General features: G+C 45.4%; 1 protein-coding gene across 1 annotated transcript in view; it reads right to left on the reverse strand.

The window, feature by feature from the left end:
• The window catches only part of DNAH3 (dynein axonemal heavy chain 3), a 207,638-nt gene that overhangs the window by 42,510 nt on the left and 141,496 nt on the right, over positions 1 to 23,632 (reverse strand). The window contains 9 exon segments of the mRNA XM_064362754.1: positions 5,223 to 5,405; positions 9,593 to 9,809; positions 11,042 to 11,207; positions 13,451 to 14,117; positions 16,008 to 16,151; positions 16,398 to 16,554; positions 16,644 to 16,767; positions 19,390 to 19,569; positions 22,328 to 22,619. Of these exon segments, the coding sequence (XP_064218824.1) occupies positions 5,223 to 5,405; positions 9,593 to 9,809; positions 11,042 to 11,207; positions 13,451 to 14,117; positions 16,008 to 16,151; positions 16,398 to 16,554; positions 16,644 to 16,767; positions 19,390 to 19,569; positions 22,328 to 22,619 (2,130 nt within the window).

A 23,632-nucleotide genomic window follows, 5' to 3' on the forward strand; every position in this document is an offset into this window, starting at 1 on the left:
CCTTGGGTACACGCGCACACCCTGGTTCCTTTCTTAATTCCTCCAAACTCAGTGATCTTGCCTGCATACCTGGGGCTGACCTGGGGATGCAGTGGGGTGCTGGCACCTCACTGCCAGGAAAGAGCAGCCTGTGCAGGTGTCTGGGTAGGGTGGGGTGGGGCTAGGGCTTTGTTGAATTGGAACACACAGGGGCAGCATCTATGTAATACCACCTGGCCAACATGGTAAAACCCTGTCTCTACTAAAAATACAAAAATTAGCTGAGCATGGTACTTGGCACCTGTAATCCCAGCTACTCCGGAGGCTGAGGTAGGAGAATCTCTTGAACCCTGGAGGTGGAGGTTGTAGTGAGCCAAGATCGGTCCATTGCACCCTCACCTGGCCAATAATTAGGGCAAAACTTCGTCTCAAACCCACCCCCCACCAAAAAAAAAAAAACTCACATAGGCACTGTTACCACATTTGTTTCTATGCTAAAAACATTATAATAATTTTAAATGGCCCGTGAGTCTTAGCATGAAAAGAGCAACTGGATTGTCTGAGAGGCATTGAGTTCAGTGCAATGTGACGAAATGTAATCACATCACAGTAATTTTGGTATCATTGATCATCCTCATGAGAGGGAAAAGAAATAATTGGAAAGAATTTGACCAAGGTAAGCAAACTATCGTGCTTATGAATCAAGTGTTGGTGACCTAATTCTTGCTCTTCCAGTCTCTTCGTCTTCCCAATATGGATTTCTTTCCCTTTTTTTTCTTTTTCTTTCTTTCTTTCTTTCTTTTTTTTTTTTTTTTTTTTGAGACATAGTCTCGCTCTATCACCCAGGCTGGAGTGGTGCAGCTGTGCAATCTAGCTCACTGCAACCTCTGCCTCCCAGGTTCAAGAGATTCATGCACTTCAAGCTCCTGAGTAGCTGGGATTAATAGCGCTGCCACCAGGCTCAGCTAATTTTTTATTTTTAGTATAGATAGGGTTTCACCACGTTGGCCAGGCTGGTCTCGGACTCCTGATCTCAGGTGATCCGCCCACCTCAGCCTCCCAAAGTGCTGGGATTACAGGCACAAGCTCGGCCATACTTCTGAGTTTCCAACAAATCACCTTTTTTTTTTTTTTTTTTTGTAAAGAACAGGGAACTAACTTTGTCTCCATATAAAGCAACACTAAATTTTATGTTTCTTAAAGGCAAATTAGGATCAAACAGAAACTTCTAATATGTATTTCATTTGCATTCCTACTGTGCATTCGGCACCCTACTAGGCACTATTCCATGTTGTGTCATTTCTGGGAGTGTGAGGAGATTAGAGAAAATTAGCAGTCTTCCCGGGCAGGAGGACTACAACCCTGAAAAGTCCAGGAAGGGATTCTGCTCCACACAAAAGCCTCAGGGAAGCTGTACATCAGACACTGGTTTCTTCTCCCTGGGCAGTTTCCTATACTTCCTGACTCATCCCTGGATGTTACTCCTGGGAGGAGGGGTGGTATGGCAGAGCACTGGGCCTCGCCCTTTACGCCGAAACCTGATGTGGCAGTTATTGCCTGGGAGTGGGTGTGGTGGGGCATCCTGGGTCACCACCTTACAAACCTCATGCCATCACTTACCTCCCTGCTGCTCTAGCAAGTCGCTGTTTGCTGACACTACAGAGCAGAATCTTGGCTGCACTGTTCTCCTTCCCTCTGCTACCCACATGGGGAAAGGAGCTAGCTTTGGTCACATAGGCAAGTTCCCTTGGTATAGAGCAAAAAATAGCAGTCTTGGAGACTCACTAACATAGACCCTTACACTCTGGCACAGGCTACAAACGTTACATGTTTTCTCTTAGTCCCCCCATTTTATGGATGAGGAAACTGAGGCTAGGAAAGGACAGAGCAAAAATTGAGCCCTGACGTACCTGATTCTAGCACAGAACCACAAATGAATTGCCAATTCATGTGCCTCAGGGGCCAGGTCAGTGAGTATGGGAAGTGGGTGGGGCTGGGGCTTTGGTGAATTGGAACACACAGGGGCAGCATCTATTTAATACTGCTGATGAGTGCAACCCAGGAGTATAGCTCCAGTGTTGCCAGGATGCCTGACGTTTTTTAAAGAAAAGCTGAAAATTCAGAATTGTTACTTGAATGCAGTGGTGTGGTCATAGCTTACTGCAGCCTTGAACTCCTGGACTCAAGTGATCCTCCTGCCTCAGTCTCCTGAGTAGCTAAGACTACAGGCATGCTTCACTGTACCTGGCCAATTTTTTCTTTTTTTGGTAGAGAAGCGTTTTCACTATTGTTATCTGGGCTGATCTGAAATTCCTCATGGTTTCAACCCATCCTCCTGCCTCAGCCTCCCAAGCCACTGGGATTAAAGGCATGCCCCACCATACCTGGCCCATTATCACTGATGGTTTCCATTCACCTCCTGTCTGTTCCACTAGGACTATAAGTGGACAAGCATCTGTAATTCAGGGTATTTATTATGTGACTCTGACAAGGATCAGACTCACCCAAGGGATCTCCCACAGGCCAGGTCTCTGGACTCAGTAGAGCAAAGCCAATCAAAAACACCTGTCCTTTCCTAGACAATGCCCCATTCCTATTTTTTTTTTTTCACCCAGGCTGGAGCAGTGGCATGATGTTGGCTCACTACAACCTCCACCTCCCAGGTTCAAATGATTCTTGTGCTTTAGCCTCCTAAGTAGCTGGGATTACAGATGCCCACCACTACACTTGGCTAATTTTTATATTTTTGGTAGAGAGACGGTTTCACCATGTTGGCCAGGCTGGTCTCGAACTCCTGACCTCAAGTGGTCCGCCTGCCTCAGTCTCCCAAAGTGCTATTACAGCCTCCCATAGTAATCCTATTACAGGCGTGAGCAACCGTGCCCAGTCGCCATGACCTATTTATGATAGAAGACAGACATAGGCTACTTTTTGATCAAGTCCTTGTTTGAAGAATGGTTGAGATAATTTTCTGTTAAGTGGGGGCATAGGTTCAAGTATCTTAAGGTAAGTGCCACAAACCTTGGCTTCTAATCCCACTAACTAGCCCTGCAGCTCTGGAAGGTCAATTCACTGTCGAAACTCAATGCTGTCAGTTCTCAGATGGCCATGTCTGTCTTTTTTGTTGTTGTTCTTGAGATAAGATCTCACTCTGTAGCTGAGGCTGGAGTGTATTGGTGCAATCTTGACTCACTGTAACCTCTGCCTCTTGGGTTCAAGAAATTCTCCCACCTCAGCCTCCTGAGTAGCTGGGATTACAGGCACGCGCCATCACGCCCGGCTAATTTTTGTATTTTTAGTGGGGATAAGGTTTTGCCATGTTGGCCTCAAGTGATCTGCCCACCTTGGCCTCTTGAAGTGCTAGGATTATAGGCATGAACCACCATGGCCTGGCCCTATCTGTTATTCTGAAGTCTCAAAGTAGTTGTAATGCTCAAATGTAACCATGTACTTCAAAGTGCTTTGTGAAATATACAACATCATAGTAGTGCTAATAGAAGAAGTAGATTTTCTTCTGTCTGAATGTAGGTCAAGTCTTTACAAGGACTATTTCCTCTCTGGCACAAGAATCACCTTCAAACGGGTTTCCTCTAGGTTCACCATTCTGTCATTCGACAAGTATTTATTCCACACCTACAACACACCAGACATAATTGAGCGAAAATATGATGGCGGAGATAGCCATGTGGATATCAAAAGGAAGGGCATTCTGTGTAGAAGGAACAGCCAGTTCAAAGGCTCTGGGCTGGGAGTGTGGCTTATGATTATTTAGCAAATAGCTAGGAGACCAATGTGGCCAGAGTACAGGGAATGCGGGAAAAATGGTAAGAGATGAGGTAAAAACATATTGCGTCTTTTTGTTTGTTGGTTGGTTTTTGAGACTGGGTCTTGCTCTCTCACACAGGCTGAGTGCAGTGGTGCGATCTGGACTCACTGCAGCCTCCACCTCCTGGGCTCAAGACTCTCCCACCTTAGCCTCCTCAGTAGCTAGCTGGGACCACAGGTGAATGCCACCACACCCGGCTATTTTAAAATACCTTTTTTGTAGAGATGGGATTTCACCATGTTGTCCAGGCTGGTCTCAAACTCAGCTGGTCTTGAACTCCTGGACTCAAGCGATCCACCCACCTCAGCCTCCCAAAGGAGCCACCATACCTGGCCACTTTTTTGATGTTTTTTAGACAACACAGGGTCTTACTTAGCTACTTGGGAGGCTGAGTCAGGAGGATCACTTGAGTCCAAGAGTTCAAAGCTGCGGTGAGCTATGGATTGCAGTGGCATGATCTTAGTAGTTCACTACAGCCTCAAACTCCTGGGCTCAAGCAATCCTCTCACATCAGCCTCCTTGAGTAGCTAGGACTACATGGGTGTGCCACTACACCTGGCTAAGTATTTTAGTTTTATTTTTGTAAAGACAGGATCTTGCTATGTTGCCCAGGCTGGGCTTAAACTCCTAAACTCAGGTGATCCTCCAGCCTTTGTCTTCCAAAGCTCTGGGATTACGGGTGTAAGCCAACACACCTGCCCATATGTTGGGTCTTATAAGGCCTTGACTGTGAGTGAGATGGAGAATATTTGGAAAACAATAATAATTCCTATATTCAGCCATGTATCAGAAAGACTTGCTTCATCACTTATCAGCTATGTGATGCTGGGAGAATCACCTACCCTCCCTTCCTTCCTTCCTCCTTCCCTCCCTTCCTTCCACTCCCTCCCTCCCTCCCTCCCTCCCTTCTTCCTTCCTTCCCCTTCCTGTCTTCCTTCCTTTCTTCTTTCCCCTTCCTTCCTTCCCCTTCTTTTCTTCCTTCCTTCCTTCCCTCTTTCCCCTTCCTTCCTTCCTTCCTTCTTTTTTTTTTGACAGAGTTTGTTGCCCAGGCTGGAGTGCAGTGGCATGATCTCAGCTCACTGTAACCTCCGCCTCCCAGGTTCAAGCAATTCCCCTGCTTCAGCCTCCCAAGTAGCTGGTCTTACAGATGCGCAACACCCATGCCCAGCTAAATCTTTTTGTATTTTTAGTAGACATGGCATTTCACCACGTTGGTCAGGCTGGTTTCGAACTTCTGACCTCAGGTGATCCACCTACTTCAGCTTCCCAAAGTGCGGGGATTACAGGCATGAGCCACCGCGCCCAGCCTTGCCTACCCTTTCTGAGCCTTACTTTTCTCATCTGTAAGATGGGCATGAGCATGCTCATTCAGCAGCACTAGTTCCCTCCCTTTCCTCTTTCCTCTCGTTCTTTATACCTTGATCCCTTGGGCAATGGCAGCAGCAACATTGGCTTCTTTTTCATCTCCCTGCACCAGAAGTTTCTTTGCATCAGCTTCTCTCATCTCAGCTTCAATTTTCACCATCATCTTGGCAGTTTCCTCGGAGGTGAGGATGAGTTGAGGTTGAAGGGCAGTCAGTTCCTTTTGCAAGATCACTACCTAGCAAGGAGAGAGGTGGGAGGAATCCAGGGCCAGTGCTTAAAATGGCAGAGTAGACAAGAGTTTTAATGATTCTCCAACCAATGACATATGCAGAAAATATGTACTAATGATTTTAACATGGTCCTAGGTACATATTTGTTTCCTAGTGATTATCTCATTGGTTTTCTTTTTCTTTTCCTTTTTGTTTTTTTTGAGATGGGGTTTCACCATGTTGGCCAGGCTGGCTTCGAACTCCTGACCTCCGTGATCCACCCACCTCAACCTCCCAAAGTGCTGGGATTACAGGCATAAGCCACCGTGCCCAGCCCATCTCATGATTTTTTTCAACACAGTTATTGAGTTGCACTCTGTATTGTGGTTATCAAGCATTGTGCTAGGCACTAGACATATAATTGTAAACTAAAAAATTGTTAAAAGACAGTTTTCTCCTTCACTGAGTCTATATTCTAGTGTTGGGGTAATGAGAGAGAGAGCAAAAGCAAGTTAAGAATTTTTTTTTAACTACTTTTTTTTTTTTTTTTTTGGCAGAATCACTTTAGTGCAGAAGTTCAAGACAAGCCTGGGAAACACAGTGAGACCCGGTCTCTATACATTTTTTTTAAGTTAAAATAATATTTTTTTCTTATTTTGAGATGGAGTCTCACTCTGTTGCCCAGGCTGGAGTGCAGTGATGCAATCTCGGCTCACTGCAACCTCCACCTCCAGGATTCAAGCGATTCTCCTTCCTCAGCCTCCCAAGTAGTTGGGACTACAGGTGCCCACCACCATGCCTGGCTAATTTTTGTAGTTTTGGTAGAGACAGGGTTTTGCCATGTTGGCTAGGCTGGTCTTGAACCCCTAACCTCAGGTGATCCACCTGCTTTGGCCTCCCAAAGTGATGGGATTACAGGTGTGAGCCATTGTGCTCAGCCAAAATAATTTTTTAAAGCTACATATTTTTTGGCCGGGCGCGGTGGCTCACGCCTGTAATCCCAGCACTTTGGGAGGCCGAGGCGAGTGGATCACAAGGTCAAGAGATCGAGACCATCCCAGTCAACATGGTGAAACCCCGTCTCTACAAAAAATACAAAAAATTAGCTGGGCATGGTGGCGCGTGCCTGTAATCCCAGCTACTCAGGAGGCTGAGGCAGGAGAATTGCCTGAACCCAGGAGGCGGAGGTTGCGGTGAGCCGAGATCGCGCCATTGCACTCCAGCCTGGGTAACGAGCGAAACTCCGTCTCAAAAAAAAAAAAAAAAAAAAAAAAGCTACATATTTTTTAAAGGCTATGAAGAAAAAACAGACAGCTGAGATAGAAAGCTATCTCAGGCTATTTCAAGGCTACTTTCCCCAATAGTACTGTGGACTAAATGTTTGTGTCCTCCTCAGAATTATATGTTGAAGCCTAATCCCCAATTTGATGGTAATTACAGGTGAGGCCTTTGGAGGTAATTAGGGTAGAAGAGGTCATAAGGGTGAGGCCTTCATGATGGGGTAAACGCCCTTATATTTTTTTTTTTTTTTTTTTTTTTAGGTTCTTGCACATAAGGGCAGTGGAGAAACGCCCTTATATAATAGAAAGAGGAAGCCAAATGGGATCTGTCTCTTCCCACTATGTGAGGACACAGCAAGGAGACAGCTGTCTGCAACCAGGAAGAGAGCCCCCTCCAAACACTGGATCTGCTAGTGCCTTGATCTTGAACTTCCCAGCCTCCAGAACTGTGAGAAACAAGTAAACATTTGTTGTTGAAGCCACTCAGTTTAGGATATTTTGCTATGGCAGCCCAAAGCTGACTGAGACAAACAGTCTGATTCTCTATAAAACATTCCTGCCTAGTGGTTTTCTGGTTTCTGAACTCCTCTAATAATGGGAAGCTCACCACCTCTCATGAGAGCTGTGCCATTTTTTAGACAATTAAACCCATTAGGCCAGACTCAGTGGCTCATGCCTGTAATCCCAGCACTTTAGGAGGCTGAGGTAGGCAAATCACTTGAGGTCAGGAGATTGTGACCAGCCTGGCCAACATGGTGAAACCTTGTCTCTACTAAAAATACAAAAATTAATCAGGCATGATGGCAGGCGCTCATAATCCCAGCTACTCAGGAGGCTGAGGCAGGAGATTTGCTTGAACCTGGGAGGCAGAAGTTACAGTGAGTCAAGATTTCATCACTGCAATCCAGTCTGGGCAACCTAGTGAGACTCTGTCTCAAAAAAAAAAAGAAGCTTTACATTTTCCTGACACAGAGCTATTATCTCCTGTGTATCAAGTGGAGATAATAACAATATTTTGTTCACACACAGCACTAGGCATGCAGTGGGACTCAAAAAATGTTAACTGGTACAATCATTTTCTTTCCTGGTCTAGACCGTCTTGGGTCCGTTTGCTGCTCCTCAGACATGACTGAACTCACCCTTGTCTGGACAGACTTCAGTTTCAACGTCTCTAAAAACCTATGACCCCCCGGGGGACTCACATCCCGAGGGACAGGGCAACAGAGGCCATTTCCAGTGTTCTCTCCCATCCCTGTGTTGCAGCGTTTGTGGGTTTGCTGTGTGCAGAGCTAAGCTCTGTAAATCAATCAATGGCCTCAGTTCTTTATTAGGGTGGAAAATCCATCTCCTAGAATGGCTTTCATTTTAGATAATTTTTCAGATGGCTCTAAGAACAAATTAATTAATAACTCATGTGCCAAGCATTTTGCTAAGGGCTGCACTGTGTCAGCTTACTTCATCTTCATAACAGCCCTATGCAGTGAAAACTGCTACCATGTGTTTTTTCTTCTTCTTCTTTTTTAAAGAGACAAGGTGGCCGGGCATGGTGACTCATGCCTGTAATCCCAGCACTTTGGGAAGCTGACATGGGAAGATCACTTGAGGTCAAAAGTTCAAAACCAGCCTGGCCAACATGGCAAAACCCTGTCTCTACTAAAAATACAAAATTTAGCTGAGTGTGGTGGTGTACACCTGTAGTACCAGCTACTTGGGAGGCTGAGACAGGAGGATTGCTTGAACCTGGGAGTGGAGGTTGCAGTGAACCGAAATCATGCCACTGTACTGTAGCCTGGGTGATAGAACAAGACTTCATCTCAAAGAAATAATTATAATAAAATAGAGAAACAAGGTCTTACTCTGTTACCCAGACTGGAGTGCAGTGGCGTGATCATAGCTCACTGCAGGCTCGAACTCCTGAGCTCAAGTGATCCTCTCACCTCAGCCTCCCAAGTAGCTGGGACTACAAGCACACACCACTACACTTGGCTAATTTTATTTTTATTTTTTTGTAGAGATGGGGTCTTGCTATCTTTCCCGGTCTGGTCTCAAGCGATCTTCTGGCCTCAAGTGATCCTCCCACTTTGGCCTTCCAAATGCTGGATTATAGGCGTGAGCCACTGCACTGAGCCTTCACATTTTTTTTTTTTTTTTTTTAGGCAGAATTTCGCTCTTGTTACCCAGGCTGGAGTGCAATGGTGCTATCTCGGCTCACCGCAACCTCCGCCTCCTGGGTTAAGGCAATTCTCCTGCCTCAGCCTCTTGAGTAGCTGGGATTACAGGCACGCGCCACCATGCCCAGCTAATTTTTTGTATTTTTAGTAGAGACAGGGTTTCACCATGTTGACCAGGATGATCTCGATCTCTTGACCTCGTGATCCATCCGCCTCGGCCTCCCAAAGTGCTGGGGTTACAGGCGTAAGTCACCGCGCCCGGCCTGAACCTTCACCTTTTTATAGAAGAGGAATCTGAGGCTCAAAGAAGTGAAATAACATGCTCCTGGCTCTACAGCTGGTATGCTGTAGAGATAAATTTGAACCCAGATCTGACTCCACAAAGATATCTTGAACCACTCACTGCCTTATCCTGCCCAGTTCCCCACAAGATGAGACAAGTGAGGGACTTCACCTTGAGTACAAAACTTAAGGAGGCATTTAAAAAAAAAACAGTACTCAATATAAATGATACATTATTGCAATAGGTTAAGAAATCAAAATTAATGCAAAAAAAACCCATGATGAACAAAATATCAAAATCTTAAAGACAGGATCCCACAGGGCAGGGATTACAGTGATGTAGGTAAGGTACGTTCTGCAAATGCTGGGTCACATGCTGCTTTACTGGGTGTCCTCTTAATTCTGCACCTGAACACGTGCCTCAGCACATCCACCTCATCCCAGGCCTCTTCGTCTCTGTTCTGTTTTGGCAGTGCTCACCTGTGAAGCTGCAAAGTCGAGTTTCTGCAAGCCCGTCAGGTAGCGGTTCCTCATCATGTCCACCTCTTGCCTCTTGCTATTCAGAAGCGTCTTGAAGGTTAGAATCAATTCGAGGTAGGATGTGGGGGTAACATAGTTGTGTCTTCGAAGTTTGTCGTAATAATCGAGTGACAGTTTCTTGACGCTTTCTTGGAAATATTTGCACATGGAGACGACCCTGACGAAGACACCAAGGCAGTTAGGCAGGACCCAACATCCCCCAGGGACATCCAGCACAGCTTTGGTTACAGACATGAGGGTGTGAGAAGGCATATACACTGATGGACCCACTACAATTCAAACTCTCTGAAGACATGTCAACAGAGCTGAGGCAGAGAAGGACGGGGCAGGTGCATAGGTTCATACTCTTATTACACAAATGATTTCATTTTATTTATTTATTTATTTATTTTTTGAGACAGTGTCTGTCTCTCTGTCACCCAGGCTGGAGTGCAGTGGTGCGATCTCAGCTTACTGCAACCTCTGCCTCCCAGGCTCAAGTGATTCTCCTGCCTCAGTCTCCCGAGTAGCTGGGATTACAGGTGTGTGCCACCATGCCTGGCTAAGTTTTTTATTTTTAGTAGAGACCAGGTGCCTGTAATTCCAGCTGCTTGGGGGAGGCTGAGGCATGAGAATCACTTGAACCTGGGAGGTGGAGGTTGCCCCACTGAACTCCAGCCTGGGGGATAGAGCAAGACTCCATCTCAAAAACAAACAAACGAACAAACAAACAAAAATTAATTTATTTGTGGTCTCAGCAGCAATATTCTTCCTGTTGAGAATGCATATTCCAGGACTACTGAAATAGCTATATCATTATATCCAGGTTCTCATTGCTAGGACAATAGTGCATATCTCCAGGACAATTCTGAACAATAAAATTTTCTCCTCCCCTTTCCACCCCGCCTCCTCCTCCTCCTCCTCCTTCTTCTCCTTCTTCTTCTTTGAGACTCAGTTTTGCTCTTGTTGCCCAGGCTGAAGTGCAATGACACAATCTCAGCTCTCCCCAAACTCCGCCTCCCAAGTTGAAGCGATTCTCCTGCCTCAGCCTCCCAAGTAGCTGATTACAGGCATGCACCACCATGCCCAACTAATTTTGTATTTTTGGTAGAGACGGGGTTTCTCCATGTTGGAGAAGATGGTTTTGAACTCGCTATCCCAGGTGATCCGCCTGCCTTGGCCTCCCAAATGCTGGGATTACAGGTGTGAGCCACTGCGCCCAGCCTAAATTTTCCTCTTTTTGAGAAAAGATGCTTTATTAAATATCCAACTAACTGTGATTCAATTTAAAAGTATAAGACATTTTCTATACACAAATTGAGAAATCTTCAAAACAACAACAAAAATAGAGCCAGCATCTGGACTTCCAATTTGGAATATCTGGAGTCCGAAAACGCAATCAACACTTACTCTAGCCGGATGTTGTCATCAAGCTCCACATGCTCTAGAAATTTGTTAGCCACCAACTCTAGGGCATCCGTGGGCCAGGACTGGAACCAATCAATCGTACAGCAATTGATCAGCGAAGGGAACATCCGCAGGCGGTTCCTGAAGGCATCCCCAATTGGACTCATGGCTAATGAAAAGGAGATTTTGTTAATTTTCTTCCTCCAAGGTAGGTCGGTATTTCCAAGGAGGCAAGTGGGTATTTCCAAGGAGGCAAGTGGGTATTTCCAAGGAGGCAAGTGGGTATTTCCAAGGATTCTGGTGGGGTAAGTGGGGGCATGCTTTCCCTTGGTGTTCTAGGGATGTGACCATGAATGACCATAATGGGTGCCTGGGAAGTGCGGGCTAATTAGTGGGATATTTTCACTTAACTTTGTGATGAGCTATCAGCCCATTACAACAGCCTTTAAAAAAAAAATTCTTTTTTTAATTGATACAGATTCTTGCTCTGTCACCCAGGCTGGAGTGCAGTGGTGGAATCTTGGCTGACTGCAACCTCTGCCTTCTGGGTCCAATCTATTCTCCTGCCTCAGCTTCCCAAGTAGCTGGGCTATAAGCTCCCACCACCACATCCAGCTAATTTTTGTATTTTTGGTAGAGATGGGGTTTCACCATGTTGGCCAGGCTGGTCTCAAACTCCTGACCTCAAGTGATCTGCCTGCCTCGCCCTCCCAAAGTTCTGGAATTATAGGCGTGAGCCACCGCACCCGAGTCTACTACCATCTAACTGGTCTCCCGTATGCACTATTGTCCCTTCTGCATCCCTCAGGTCATGTAGCCAGAGTGGCTGAAGCCCTTCAACCCACTGGCTGTATTTGTGCTAACATACGGGAGCCATACACTGTTACTTATAGAAGTTGCTGTGAGGTCATCTGCTTGTTTCTGATCCCATCTCCAGCCAATCACAAATTTGGGGTTCCACATCTAAAATTCAATTCATTGTTTATTTAGACTCAGTGTGGTAGAAGGGAGCATGATGTCTAGGTGGAAGTGAAAGGTCAGTCTGGGTAAAGAACAGAGAAAAGGCCTGGCACAGTGGCTCATGCCTGTAATCCCAACACTTTGGGAGGCTGAGGCAGGAGGATCACTTGAGCCCAGGAGTTCGAGACCAGCCTGGGGAAAAAAGTGAACCCCCTGCCCCCATCCCCCATATCTACAAAAATGGAAAAAATTAGCTGGGCATGGTGGTGTGTGGCTGTAGTCACAGCCAGGTACCCAAGAGGCTAAGGTGCGGGGATCGCTTGAGCCCAGGAAATTGAGGCTGCAGTGAGCTAGAACCACATCACTGAACTCTAGCCTGTGTGACAAAACAAGACTCTATCTCAAAAATAAAACAAAACAAAATAAAACAAAAACAAAGAGAAAGTGGGGATGGCTTGAACGTGGAGAGGATACAGAGGACAGTCTGGCAGGTGGCCTTATGAGACCCCAGGTTAGGAATTTTGGTCCTTATCCTAATGGAAAGAAATTTAATTGTTTTAATGTGTGTGTATGTGTATGTGCACATGCGTGCATGCATGTGTGTGTGTGTGTGTGTATGCATGCGTAAACACAATGATAATATTTGCAGTATATGAAAAAAATCAGCCTGGCTTTATGGAGTAGATAAGAATGGAGATAGAATAATTAGAAAGTTGCAGAGGTGAGGCCTGGGTAAGAGGATGGCAGCTTAGCTAATGTGAAGGTGATGGAGACAGAGATGAGAGAGTAGATATGAGAGACAGCTGGAGGTAAAATAGGCAGGACTTGGTAAAGAAAGGGAAGTACTGAACACAACTCCTACGTTTCTAGATAGACTGGGAACGTCATTCACAGAGAGAACCCCAGATGCTGTTCTGTCCAAGGGTAATTCTCAGAGGAGAATTCAGGCAATTGAAGAGAGGAGGACAGGTTTGAAATAGTTGTTCAGGATCCAGTGCAGTGGCTCATGCCTGTAACCCCAGCACTTTGGGAGGCCGAAGCGGGCAGATCACTTGAGGCCAGGAGTTTGAGATGAGCCTGGCCAACACGGTGAAGCCCTATCTCTACTAAAAATACAAAAATTAGCAGGCGTGGTGGCAGGCACCTGTAATCACAGCTACTAGGGAGGCTGAGGCACCAGAATCGCTTGAAACTGGGAGGCAGAGGTTATAGTGAGCTGAGATCTCACCACTGCACTCCAGCCTGGGCGACAGAGCAAGACTGTCTCAAAAAAAAAAAGGCTGTTTAGAAGAGTGGAAGAAGTTGCCAGAGGAACTCCAGGCCCTTACTCCGAGCTGGTGCATTGGCTGGATCAACTCTGGGACCACTGTAAGGGACTGAGCTGTTCAGGGCATTCAGAAGACACCAAAACACCCAGAGGAACAAGGGCAAAGGGAGTTTTCTTCTTCTTACCGAGGACAATGTGAAGGTTCTTTTTCACCCTCTCAATAAAAAAGTTGTACATAGAAAGAGGAGTGATTTCAACCTTCTCTCCTTGGCTCCTGGCTGCCGCCTGCATCTTCTCCACGATGTCAGCCTTCTTGTCCGCAGGGAAGATGTTAGGCACATCGCCCGTGTTCAGAAGCGTGTTGATGTCCTCCACAAATGACTCGTCCTTGATCTGGTTGTCGGTGAAGAGGAACACGGTGCTCTTTGTGGCCACGCCGACCTGCAGCAAGATCTTCTTAAGGTCTTCTCGCCAGTCATTGCCTGTGTAGTTCTTGGTGATCTCGATCTGGTATAGCTCGTATGCGTTGATAAATGTGGACAGTTTGGTGGCACTTTGCCACCCACTGCCCCCTATGCCCACCAGGAGCAGGTGGCCTTTGTCCTGCTTCAGGACCCAGCAGATCCTGGAGATGTGCTCAATGGCAAACCTGAACATGACCAAGGACATGGGGGCCTTGCTGACGTTGTTGAATTCTTCCAGATAGTGCTCCATGACCACGGTCAGCTGTTTCAGGTCAGTGATCTCATCGTAGATTTTTTTGTCACTTTCTGGTTTGAAATAATCTCCAAAGAAGAGGCTTCGAATGTTATCATCGACAATCTTTCCAGTGGGTGACAAGTGGATAAGCACCTGCAAGAAAAATAAATCTCGGCTGGGCATTCAGTGAATGGCCCAACCAGGCTGGTAGGGAGAGTATGGAGGGAGGGGGTGGGAGACATGCTTATTTCCTCTGAGCACATACTTCAAGGTCAGGGTTCATGGTTCATCAGTCTTTATTTTTGTTTTTGTTTTGAGACAGAGTCTCGCTCTGTTGTCCAGGCTGGAGTGAAATGATGCAATCTCGCTCACTCCAACCTCCGCCTCCCAGGTTCAAGTGATTCTCCTGCCACAGCCTCCCAAGTAGCTAGGATTACAGGCACCTCCATCATGCCCGGCTAATTTTTGTATTTTTGTAGAGATGGGGTTTCACCATGTTGGCCAGGCTGGTCTTGAACTCCTGACCTCAGGTGATTCACCCACCTCGGCCTCTCAAAGTGCTGGGATTACAGGTGTGAGCCACCATGCCCGGCTTAAGTCTTTTCATTAGTATGTGGATTTCATGCTTGTAAAGACTATAATGAAAGAACATTGCTGGGCACAGTGGTTCATGCCTGTAGTCCCAGCGCTTTGGTAGGCCAAGGCAGAAGGATCATTTGAGCCAAGGACTTTAAGACCAGCCTGGGCAACATAGTGAGACCCAGTCTCTACAACAAAATTAAAAAAAAAAAAAATAGCTGGGCATTGTGGTATACACCTGTAATCCCATCTACTCAGGAGGCTGAGGTGGAGGACTGCTTGAGCCCAGGAGTTTGAGGCTGCAGTGAGCTATGATCACACCATTGCACTCCAGCCTGGGTGATAGAGTGAGGTCCTACCTCTAAAATTAAATAATTTTTTTTTAAAAGAAAGGACATTAGAGTATAAATGCTTGAATCAGTCTGTTTACCAAGTGATGAAAACATTGGTGGTCAGTTTGTAAGGTCCCCAGAAAAGACAGTTGAAGGAAAGCATCATTTTTTATGTGCTTGATCCTCCACCAAACAGAAGTATAGACACTACCCCTGGTCCCCACTCTGCCCAGAGTAGGAATGTTTTAGATGCTTCCTCTTCCTATGTTGGAACCTGGTGATGCTTTTGCCCTTGGCCTCTGAATGCAAGATGAAACACTTGAAATTTTTCTAGTCTCCTAGAGAAATCACAGTTTCTTAGCAATGGAAGTATAACCAGATGATGCAAATGTCGATGTTTAAAACAACTTTTCTTATATGAAAATAGAAAAGAGAAAATATTGACACATGAAAGACTATAACAATTTTCCACTTGGGCTTTATTAGGGCCTCAGTCAAATCATGACAATGTGGAAACTGGGTGAAATGGCTCACACCTATAATCCCAGCACCTTGGGAGGCCAAGGCGGGCAGATCACCTAAGGTCAGGAGTTCCAGACCAGCCTGGCCAACATGGGGAAACCCTGTCTCTACTAAAAATACAAAAAAAAGCGCTGGTCATTGTGTTGCATGCCTGTAATTCCAGCTACTCCAGAGGCTGAGGCAGGAGAATTGCTTGAACCTGGAAGACGGAGGTTGCGGTGAGCTGAGATTGCGCCACTGCACTCCAGCCTGGGCAACAGTGAGACTCTGTCTCAAAAAAAAATAATAATAATGACAATGTATAGTTCATTTCTCAACTCACCAATTAATTGATCCTAAAAATGCATTTTAAGTTAATTATAAACAAATAATGTTATATATGAAGCCATTTTGATTGGATTCAAACTTATATGTTACTACTGAAGAGAAGCAAAATTGGACCAAGTAAAATATCACCAAATCAAAAGAGCAGTTGACTCAATATTGTTTCCTGAGATTCAGAGTGCAGAGCTGGGGGTCTCCAGTAGGAAGGGAACCTGAAATCTGAGGGTAACATGGTTAAACACTCAGAACCATTTCTGAGGCCAAATGATCACAGAATCTGGTTTACCTTCTCTACGGTCTGCTTGAAGCAATTGGAGGTAGTTTCCTTCACCATGTTGAAGAAGACCTGTCTGTCCTCCTTGTCAATCAGACGGTCATAGAAGACTCGATAAACCTCATGGATCCAAAGGCGGATACATTTTTCTACATCCTAAAAATCCAGAGTTAATGATTCAAATGAATGGAAGACAGTGCCTGAGGTGGTAGTTCTCAAGTAGTAGCTAAGTCCTGGAGTTGATGTGAGGATTGAACTAGATAATGTTTACAAAATGCTTAGCACGACACCTAGCATAGATGAAGTGCCTAATAAAAGTTAGCTATTGCTATGATTACTACACATTCCATGTAGCCAAGGACATGCTGAATGATCTGGGTAGGAGAAATGATAGTGGCTGACCTGCAGGTGAGTGTGAGGGCACAGCAGGACCCCTCGAATCACTCGTGAGAAGTCCCGCAGGTTAAAGACATAATGTGACTTGGAGGGAGTTGGCAGGAAGTTCTCCACTGCATCTCTATAAATTGTCTTAGTAGCTTGGACCAGCATCTTTCCATACCTTGGGAGGAAGGGGATGGCACAGTCAAGGAGGGGCCAGAAACTGAGAACGCCCAGCCCAATATCCAAGAAGACACGGGAACCTCTTACCTTAAGAACATCACATCAAACCCTTTCCCGAAGTGCCAGTCAACAATGGAACTGAAAATCTTGGTTAAAATGTCATCCTCAAAGACACTGATGGAAACGATATTCAGATGGCGAGTGAATCGTCCTGGAAAACACAACACACAAGTGAATCTTCCTGAAAAACACATATTCTCACACTGTCTGTGACCCTATGATGCAGGAGAGTTGGATTTTCCTTCTGCCTTCATGTTCTAGAGCTGTGCTGTGCAATATGGCAGCCTCTAGCCACCTGCAGCAATTTAAACTTCAATTAATTAATATTAAAAAACATTAAAAATGGTCTTCTTTAGTCTCACCATACTTCAAGTGCCCAAGAGCCACATGTGGCTAGTGGCTACTGTATTGCTCAGTACAGTGTAGAACACCTCCATACTGCAGAAGATCTACTGACAGTGCTAGTTTAGTGCTCAATATTTATTATATTATATTATATTGTGTTATTTTTTGAGATTTCTGTTGCCCAGGCTGGGGTGCAGTGGTGCAGTCTCAGCTCACTACAACCTCTGCCTCCCGGGTTCAAGCGATTCTCCAGCCTCAGTCTCCCGAATAGCTGGGACTACAGGTACGTGCCACCATGCTCATCTAATTTTGGTATTTTGCCATGTTGGCCAGGCTGGTCTCAAACTCCTGACCTTGTGATCTGCCTGCCTTGGCCTCCCAAAGTGCTGGGATTACAGGCATGAGCCACCGCGCCTGGCCTTTTCTTTCTTTTTTTTGAGACAGAGTCTTATTCCGTCACCCAGGCTGCATTGAAACGGTGCAATCTTGGCTCACTGCAACCTCTGCCTCCCAGGTGCAAGCAATTCTTGTACTTGATAGCTGGGATAACAGGTGTGCGCCACCATGCCTGGATAATTTTTGTATTTTTAGTCAAGATGGGGTTTCACCATGTTAGCCAGGCTGGTCTCAAACTCTTGGTTTCAAGAGATCTGCCCTCTCTAGCCTCCCAAAGTGTTGAGATTACAGGCATGCGCCACCGTGCCCAGACTCTCTTGGTTTCTCATATGTTCACATATATAGTGACTTGCTTTCGGAAAATTTCTGCGTTTGTTTCCCTCTCTTTTATTTGGACCTTCTCTTTCTTTTGTTTCTATTTATCTTAACCTTCTCAATTCTGATTCAGCTGCCAGCAATTTCTCTTCAATATAGGGTTCTGCCTTGGAATGGACCACCTGACTGGTCAGTTTTGAGAAATCACAGGGGCTAGCCTCCTCTTCAGAGCTCACCATGGGCTCACTGCACTCACTAATTTCAGCAGGTGAAAGCCCTGTAAACTTCAGCTTCTCCTCTCAAATGGGCCAGCACACTTCCCAGTGCATACCCGTTGACTACTTTTGGGTTCTTCCTCCCAGGTCTGTGAGATGGTCCATTCCTTCCCACTGCAGTCTCCTGCACAGGTGCAAATAATTGCAGGACTTGCAGCTGTCAGTGGTTTGCTGTCACCCAATAGTATTTTGGAATTTGTGGGGATACCTTGCAAACTAGCTTTGTTGTAAGTGTTGTTTATAGCTTTCCAGTTTTGTTACCTAGTTGATCTGTTTTTATGTGGGGATTTGGGAATATCTGAAAACTGTGCAGCCTTTGCAGCTGCCATTTCCCTGAAATTCCTTCCACGGTTTTTTTATTACATATATATCATATGTTAAAAATTATATCGATAATATAATACATATATATGTAGCTAGCATGTGTATATATCACCTACACACACACATACTGACATGTAGATTTTTCTCTACATTAAATTAATGTTGATCTGGAACTGTTGGTAGCTATGTGAACTTAATCTTTTGATGATAGGGATAGTAACAGTAGTTAATGTTTATTAATGCCTACTTTCAGTTACCCAAACCCAGGACTGTGTCAGCTGTCAAACCATGCTCTCAGTCACCATCCTTAACTTTTTTTTGAGACGGAGTCTCACTCTGTTGGCCAGGCTGGAGTGCGATGGTGCAATCTCACTGTAACCTCCGCCTCTCGGGTTTAACTGATTCTCCTGCCTCAGCCTCCCAAGTAGCTGGGATTACAGGTGCAAGCCACCAAGCCCAGCTAATTTTTGTATTTTTAGTGGAGATGGGGTTTTGCTGTGTTGGCCAGGCTGGTTTCAAACTCCTGGCCTCAAGCGATCTACCCACCTCGGCCTCCCAAAGTGCTGAGATTATAAGCATTAGCCACTGCACCTGGTTGGTATAGATTCTTAACCAATAATGTATATCAGAATAGAAATACAGATCTACAGGACTGAATGGATCAAGTTGCATGTGAAGCAGTATATCCATTGATTCATTTATTTGCTATTTTTATTATCAATTTTGCTTAGGGCACTTTGGGTTAGGCATTCTGTCTCTGGCTACCTAAAGAATTATAATGAATACAATAGATGACTGCCATGCACCCCTAGTTGAGGCTTTCAGATCAAGCCTCCCTGCTGGAACACATGCTGGCCACACTGAACTCTCCTTTTCATATGAGACTCTCTGTTCCTCTAGGGCGTAGCCAAACACTCCTCACATCTTCTTGTGATCTTCCCCTCCTATTTCACACAATTTCCAACATGAAGCCTGGAGCCTAAATACAACTTCTGCTCCACACTCCTGCCACATGGTTTGGCAGGACAGACTGTCGCACACAGACCCTCCTTCCATAAAGGTGGCCCAGCTCTGCTGGGGATGGAGGGAAAGAGGAATGAGCTCTTTCCTTCACATACCAGTAATGTCATTCCTTCCTCCTCTGGGGGGCCCCATGGCTGTCACCAGCAGCATGTCCACGATGTCCATCCTGGTTGTGTCTTTCTTGTCAAACCAGTAACCGTGGTTAATCCACTGTCTCAGGAGCTCAATGAGGGGCTGGGCCCCATACACCTCTTTGGCTGGCATGTTGAGGTCATCTGGGGAAAGAAGGCACAGACACAGCCATTGCAAGTTCATAGCATCCTCTGCTCTAACAGGAGGTAACAGATGGCAATTCCCCTGGAGGGGAATCTGTGCCCGAGTTTCCATTCCCATTCCACTTAGGACTTAGTCAATGGATGCCCTGACCAGATGGGAAGGGATTTTCCTGGGTTCTGGGCTCTCCTGCCTCACGGAGATCTCTGTTCACCGTGACTTTAAGAGTGCATAGACTGATATTAACAAACTGGCTTGGCCAGGCACGGTGACTCATGCCTATAATCCCAGCACTGTAGGAGGCCAAGGCAGGCAGATTGCTTGAGCTCAGGAGTTCGAGATCAGCCTGGGCAACAAGGCGAAACCCTATATCTACAAAAAATTTTTTTAAAAAAAGGCGTGGTGGCTCGTGCCTGTGATCCCATACTCAGGAGGCTAAGGTGGGAGGATGGTTTGAGCCTGGGAGGCAAATCTTGCAGTGAGCCAAGATCGTGCCACTGAACTCCAGCCTGGGCAACAGAGTGAGACCCTGCCTCAGAAAAAAAAAAAGAAAGAAAGAAAGAAAGGAAAAACAAAAAGAAAACAGGCATTTAATTTTTTCTCATTTAAAATAGATTGTCTACTGTGTGTTAGACATTTTGTTAATTGCTCCCCCATATGATGGCAACAGTCAAGCTCCCACAAACTCCCAGCCAGTAAATATTAAATTGACCAGCAGGTAATAGTTGAACTTCAATGGGAGCAACAAATGATGAGACCCTAGGCTTTGAGCTGAGTTTTTTTGTTTGTTTTGTTTTGTTTTTGTTTTTGAGACAGAGTCTTGCTCTGTCACCCAGGCTGGAGTGCAGTGGTGTGATCTTGACTCACTACAACCTCCATCTCCAAGGTTCAAGTGATTTTCCTGCTTCAGCCTCCCGCATAGCTGGGATTACAGGCACCTGTCACCATGCCCAGCTGATTTTTCTATTTTTAGTAGAGACAGGGTTTCACCATGTTGGCCAGGGTGTTCTCAAACTCCTGAACTCAAATAATCCACCTGCCTTGGCCTCCCAAAATTCTGGGATTACAGGTGTGAGCCACTGTGCCCACCCTGAGCTAGGGTTTTTGATGAGAAAGCCAAAATGGCAAGAATATATTAAGAGTTCCCCAAGGGCAGGACTGCATTTTCCCCAATAGCATATTACTCAGTCCTGGCACATCGGAGGCACTCAATAAAATGGCGGCTCTTTTAGTTTTTCTTCAATGAACATTGTTTGAATGCCCAGTTTGTGTAGGGTAACATTTTAGGAGCTTTGTATACATTCTCTCATCTGATCCAATAAAAACTTTATAAGGAAGGTAGTATTTATGTTAAAGGTGAGGAACTGAGGGTAAGGGACATTAAGTCACAATATAGCTAGGGTTAAAAAGTAAGCTTTGAGGTTGGGCATGGTGGCTCATGCCTGCAATCCCAACACTTTGGGAGGCCAAGGTGAGAGGATTACTTGAGTCCAGGAGTTCATCCAGCCTGGGTAACAAAGTGAGACCCCCATCTCTACAAAGAATAGAAAAATTGGGCTGGGCGTGGTGGCCTCCTGTAATCCAAGAACTTTGGAGGCCAAGGCGGGCGGATCACCTGAGGTCAGGAGTTCAAGACCAGCCTGACCAACATGGTGAAACCTCGTCTTAAAAAAAAAAAAAAAAGAATAGAAAAATTAGCCAAGCGTGGTGGCATGTGCCTGTAGTCCTAGCTACTTAGGAGGCTGAGGTAGTAGCATCACTTGGACCCAGGAGTTGGAGGCTTCAGTGAGCTGTCATTGTGCCATGCACTCCAGTCTGGGTGACAGAGTGAGACCTTCTCTCTCAAAAAAGTAAAAGATTTGAAGCCAGATCTGTTTGGCTGCAAAGTTTACCCTATTTTTGAATATACCATAAAAATAGGGAGGGAGAGTGGGATGGAGAAAAGGAGAAAAAGAGGAAAAGAAAAGAAATATAAAATAAAATAGGACCCCTGCCTCTGAGGAGCTGTTAGTTGGCAGGGATATGAACTCAGGCAACATTTACTCTGAATACACGAGTTTTGAAGGCAGATCATGAAATAATCCAGAAGCATGGGGCATTACTATTGCTAAATGAGGATTCTATGAGTCAACAGTAAGATAGAAAATATAATGTATTTGGCCCCAAAAAGCCTGGGTTTGGGTCACAGCTCCAGAATGTTCTAGATATTTGATCCCAAACAAGAAATTTAACCTTCTGGAGCCTCAATACACTGACTAGTAAAATGACAATGATGGTTAATAAGCTCACAGAGTTGTGGGGCTCAAATGACCTAAATGAGGAAATGCTTTGTAAAATAGTTAAAGTCTTGGGAAAATTCACTGTGCTTATTTCACAAATGTTTATTTAGCAAGTATTAGGTTCCTCCATTTAGTGATCACATATTTATCTGACATAGAATGGAATAAGGGGTTTATCACAAGGTGTGTGTTGCTTTTGGAAATGCCAGAGAGGAAACAGCATAGTCCCATTCTGAAATTACTATTCACTGCAAGGAAGAAAGGAAGGAAAGAAAGAAGGAAGGAAACAGGGAAGGAGGGAGGAAAGAAGGAAGGAGAAAAAGAAGAGGAGGGAATGAATACTAAGCTATATTAACCAGAAATATTTGATCTCCCAGGGAGAGTAAAGACATGTACAGTGGCATTACAAGGGGAAGCTGTAGTTACTTGCAGCTTATGGTAGAAGAATCTGGTTGTGTCCAGACCCCGCCCAGTATCTTACCCACAAACACCACTGCTTTCTTCCCTTTAGGAGGCCCGAAAAGGCCCTTCCATCGTCGATCCATCTTGGACATGATGATATCCTGGGTCTGATTGGCTGAGGTTCTGGCAGAGAAATTGATGCAGTTGGGTAGGTATGTATTTTTGGGAAGGTGGAGAAGGAAGTTGGTGATGGCTGATTTGCCAGTGCCTGTGGGACCCACGAACAGCGTTGGAATCTCATGGTCTAAGTAGGTTTTCAAGAAGAAGGACTGCCGGGCTGTCTCCATTGTGGGGATGAAAAGTTCTGAGACATGTACCACACAGACATGGGAGAGTCTTGGTACCGGGCCCAGGAAGCTGGGGGTCCTGGTGTTCAAGAGACCTGGGTTTACATTCTAGTTTCATCCCTTACTACCTTTATGACCTTAGGCAAGTCTTAAACCTCTCCACAGGCTTCAGTTTATTCATCTGTGAAATGGGGATAATAATGGCACCTAATTCACATAGCTGGCTGGCTTGAGGATTAAACAAGATCATGCATGTAAAGTTGGGCATTACTGTCTATGTGTTGTAAATGAGAAGACTGAGGTCTAGAGTCTTTCTGCAACTTGCCCAAGTAACACAGCAAGCAAGTGAAAATGCAGGGATTTGAATGCCAGCTTGTCTGATTCCAAAGTCCTACTGAACAGTCATATTATAAACAGTTGTGGTGGTCAGGCACGGTGTCTCATGCTTGTAATCCCAGCACTTTGGGAGGCTGAAGCGGGCTGATAATCTGAGGCCTGGAGTGTGAGACCATCCTGGCCAACATGGTGAAACCCCGTCTCTACTAAAAATACAAAAATTAGCTGGGCGTGGTGGTGTGCATTTGTAGTTCCAGCTACTCCAGAGGCTGAGGCAGGAGAATTGCTTGAACCTGGGGGGTAGAGGTTTCAGTGAGCTGAGATCAAGCCACTGCACTCCAGCCTGGATGACAGAGTGAGACTCCATCTCAAATAAATAAATAAATAAATAAATAAAAATAAAACAAAATAATAAACAGTTGTGGTAAGGATTGGCCCATAGCTGGCTCCTAGAGCATTGCTCTGAACCAATTTGTCTCCCTTGTCCAAGGCAAGGTCTACCTCCCCTATACCATCTGCACTGCCTCGCTCAGAGGGTTTAGGTGTGACCCTGAGTCCCCATTATCTGTGCTTGTTTCTGATCTGTTTTTTTATAACAGTCACATCCATGGTTCTCAGACCCACCCCTACCGATTCCTTGCCTTTTCCAATATGGGGATTGTATTAATACACACTCTTCCTGGTATTCAGGTCCCAGCTTT

The sequence above is a fragment of the Aotus nancymaae genome, unplaced genomic scaffold (assembly GCF_030222135.1).
Source record: "Aotus nancymaae isolate 86718 unplaced genomic scaffold, 86718_ANA_hifiasm-v0.15.2.pri h1tg000049l, whole genome shotgun sequence".
NCBI lineage: Eukaryota > Metazoa > Chordata > Mammalia > Primates > Aotidae > Aotus > Aotus nancymaae.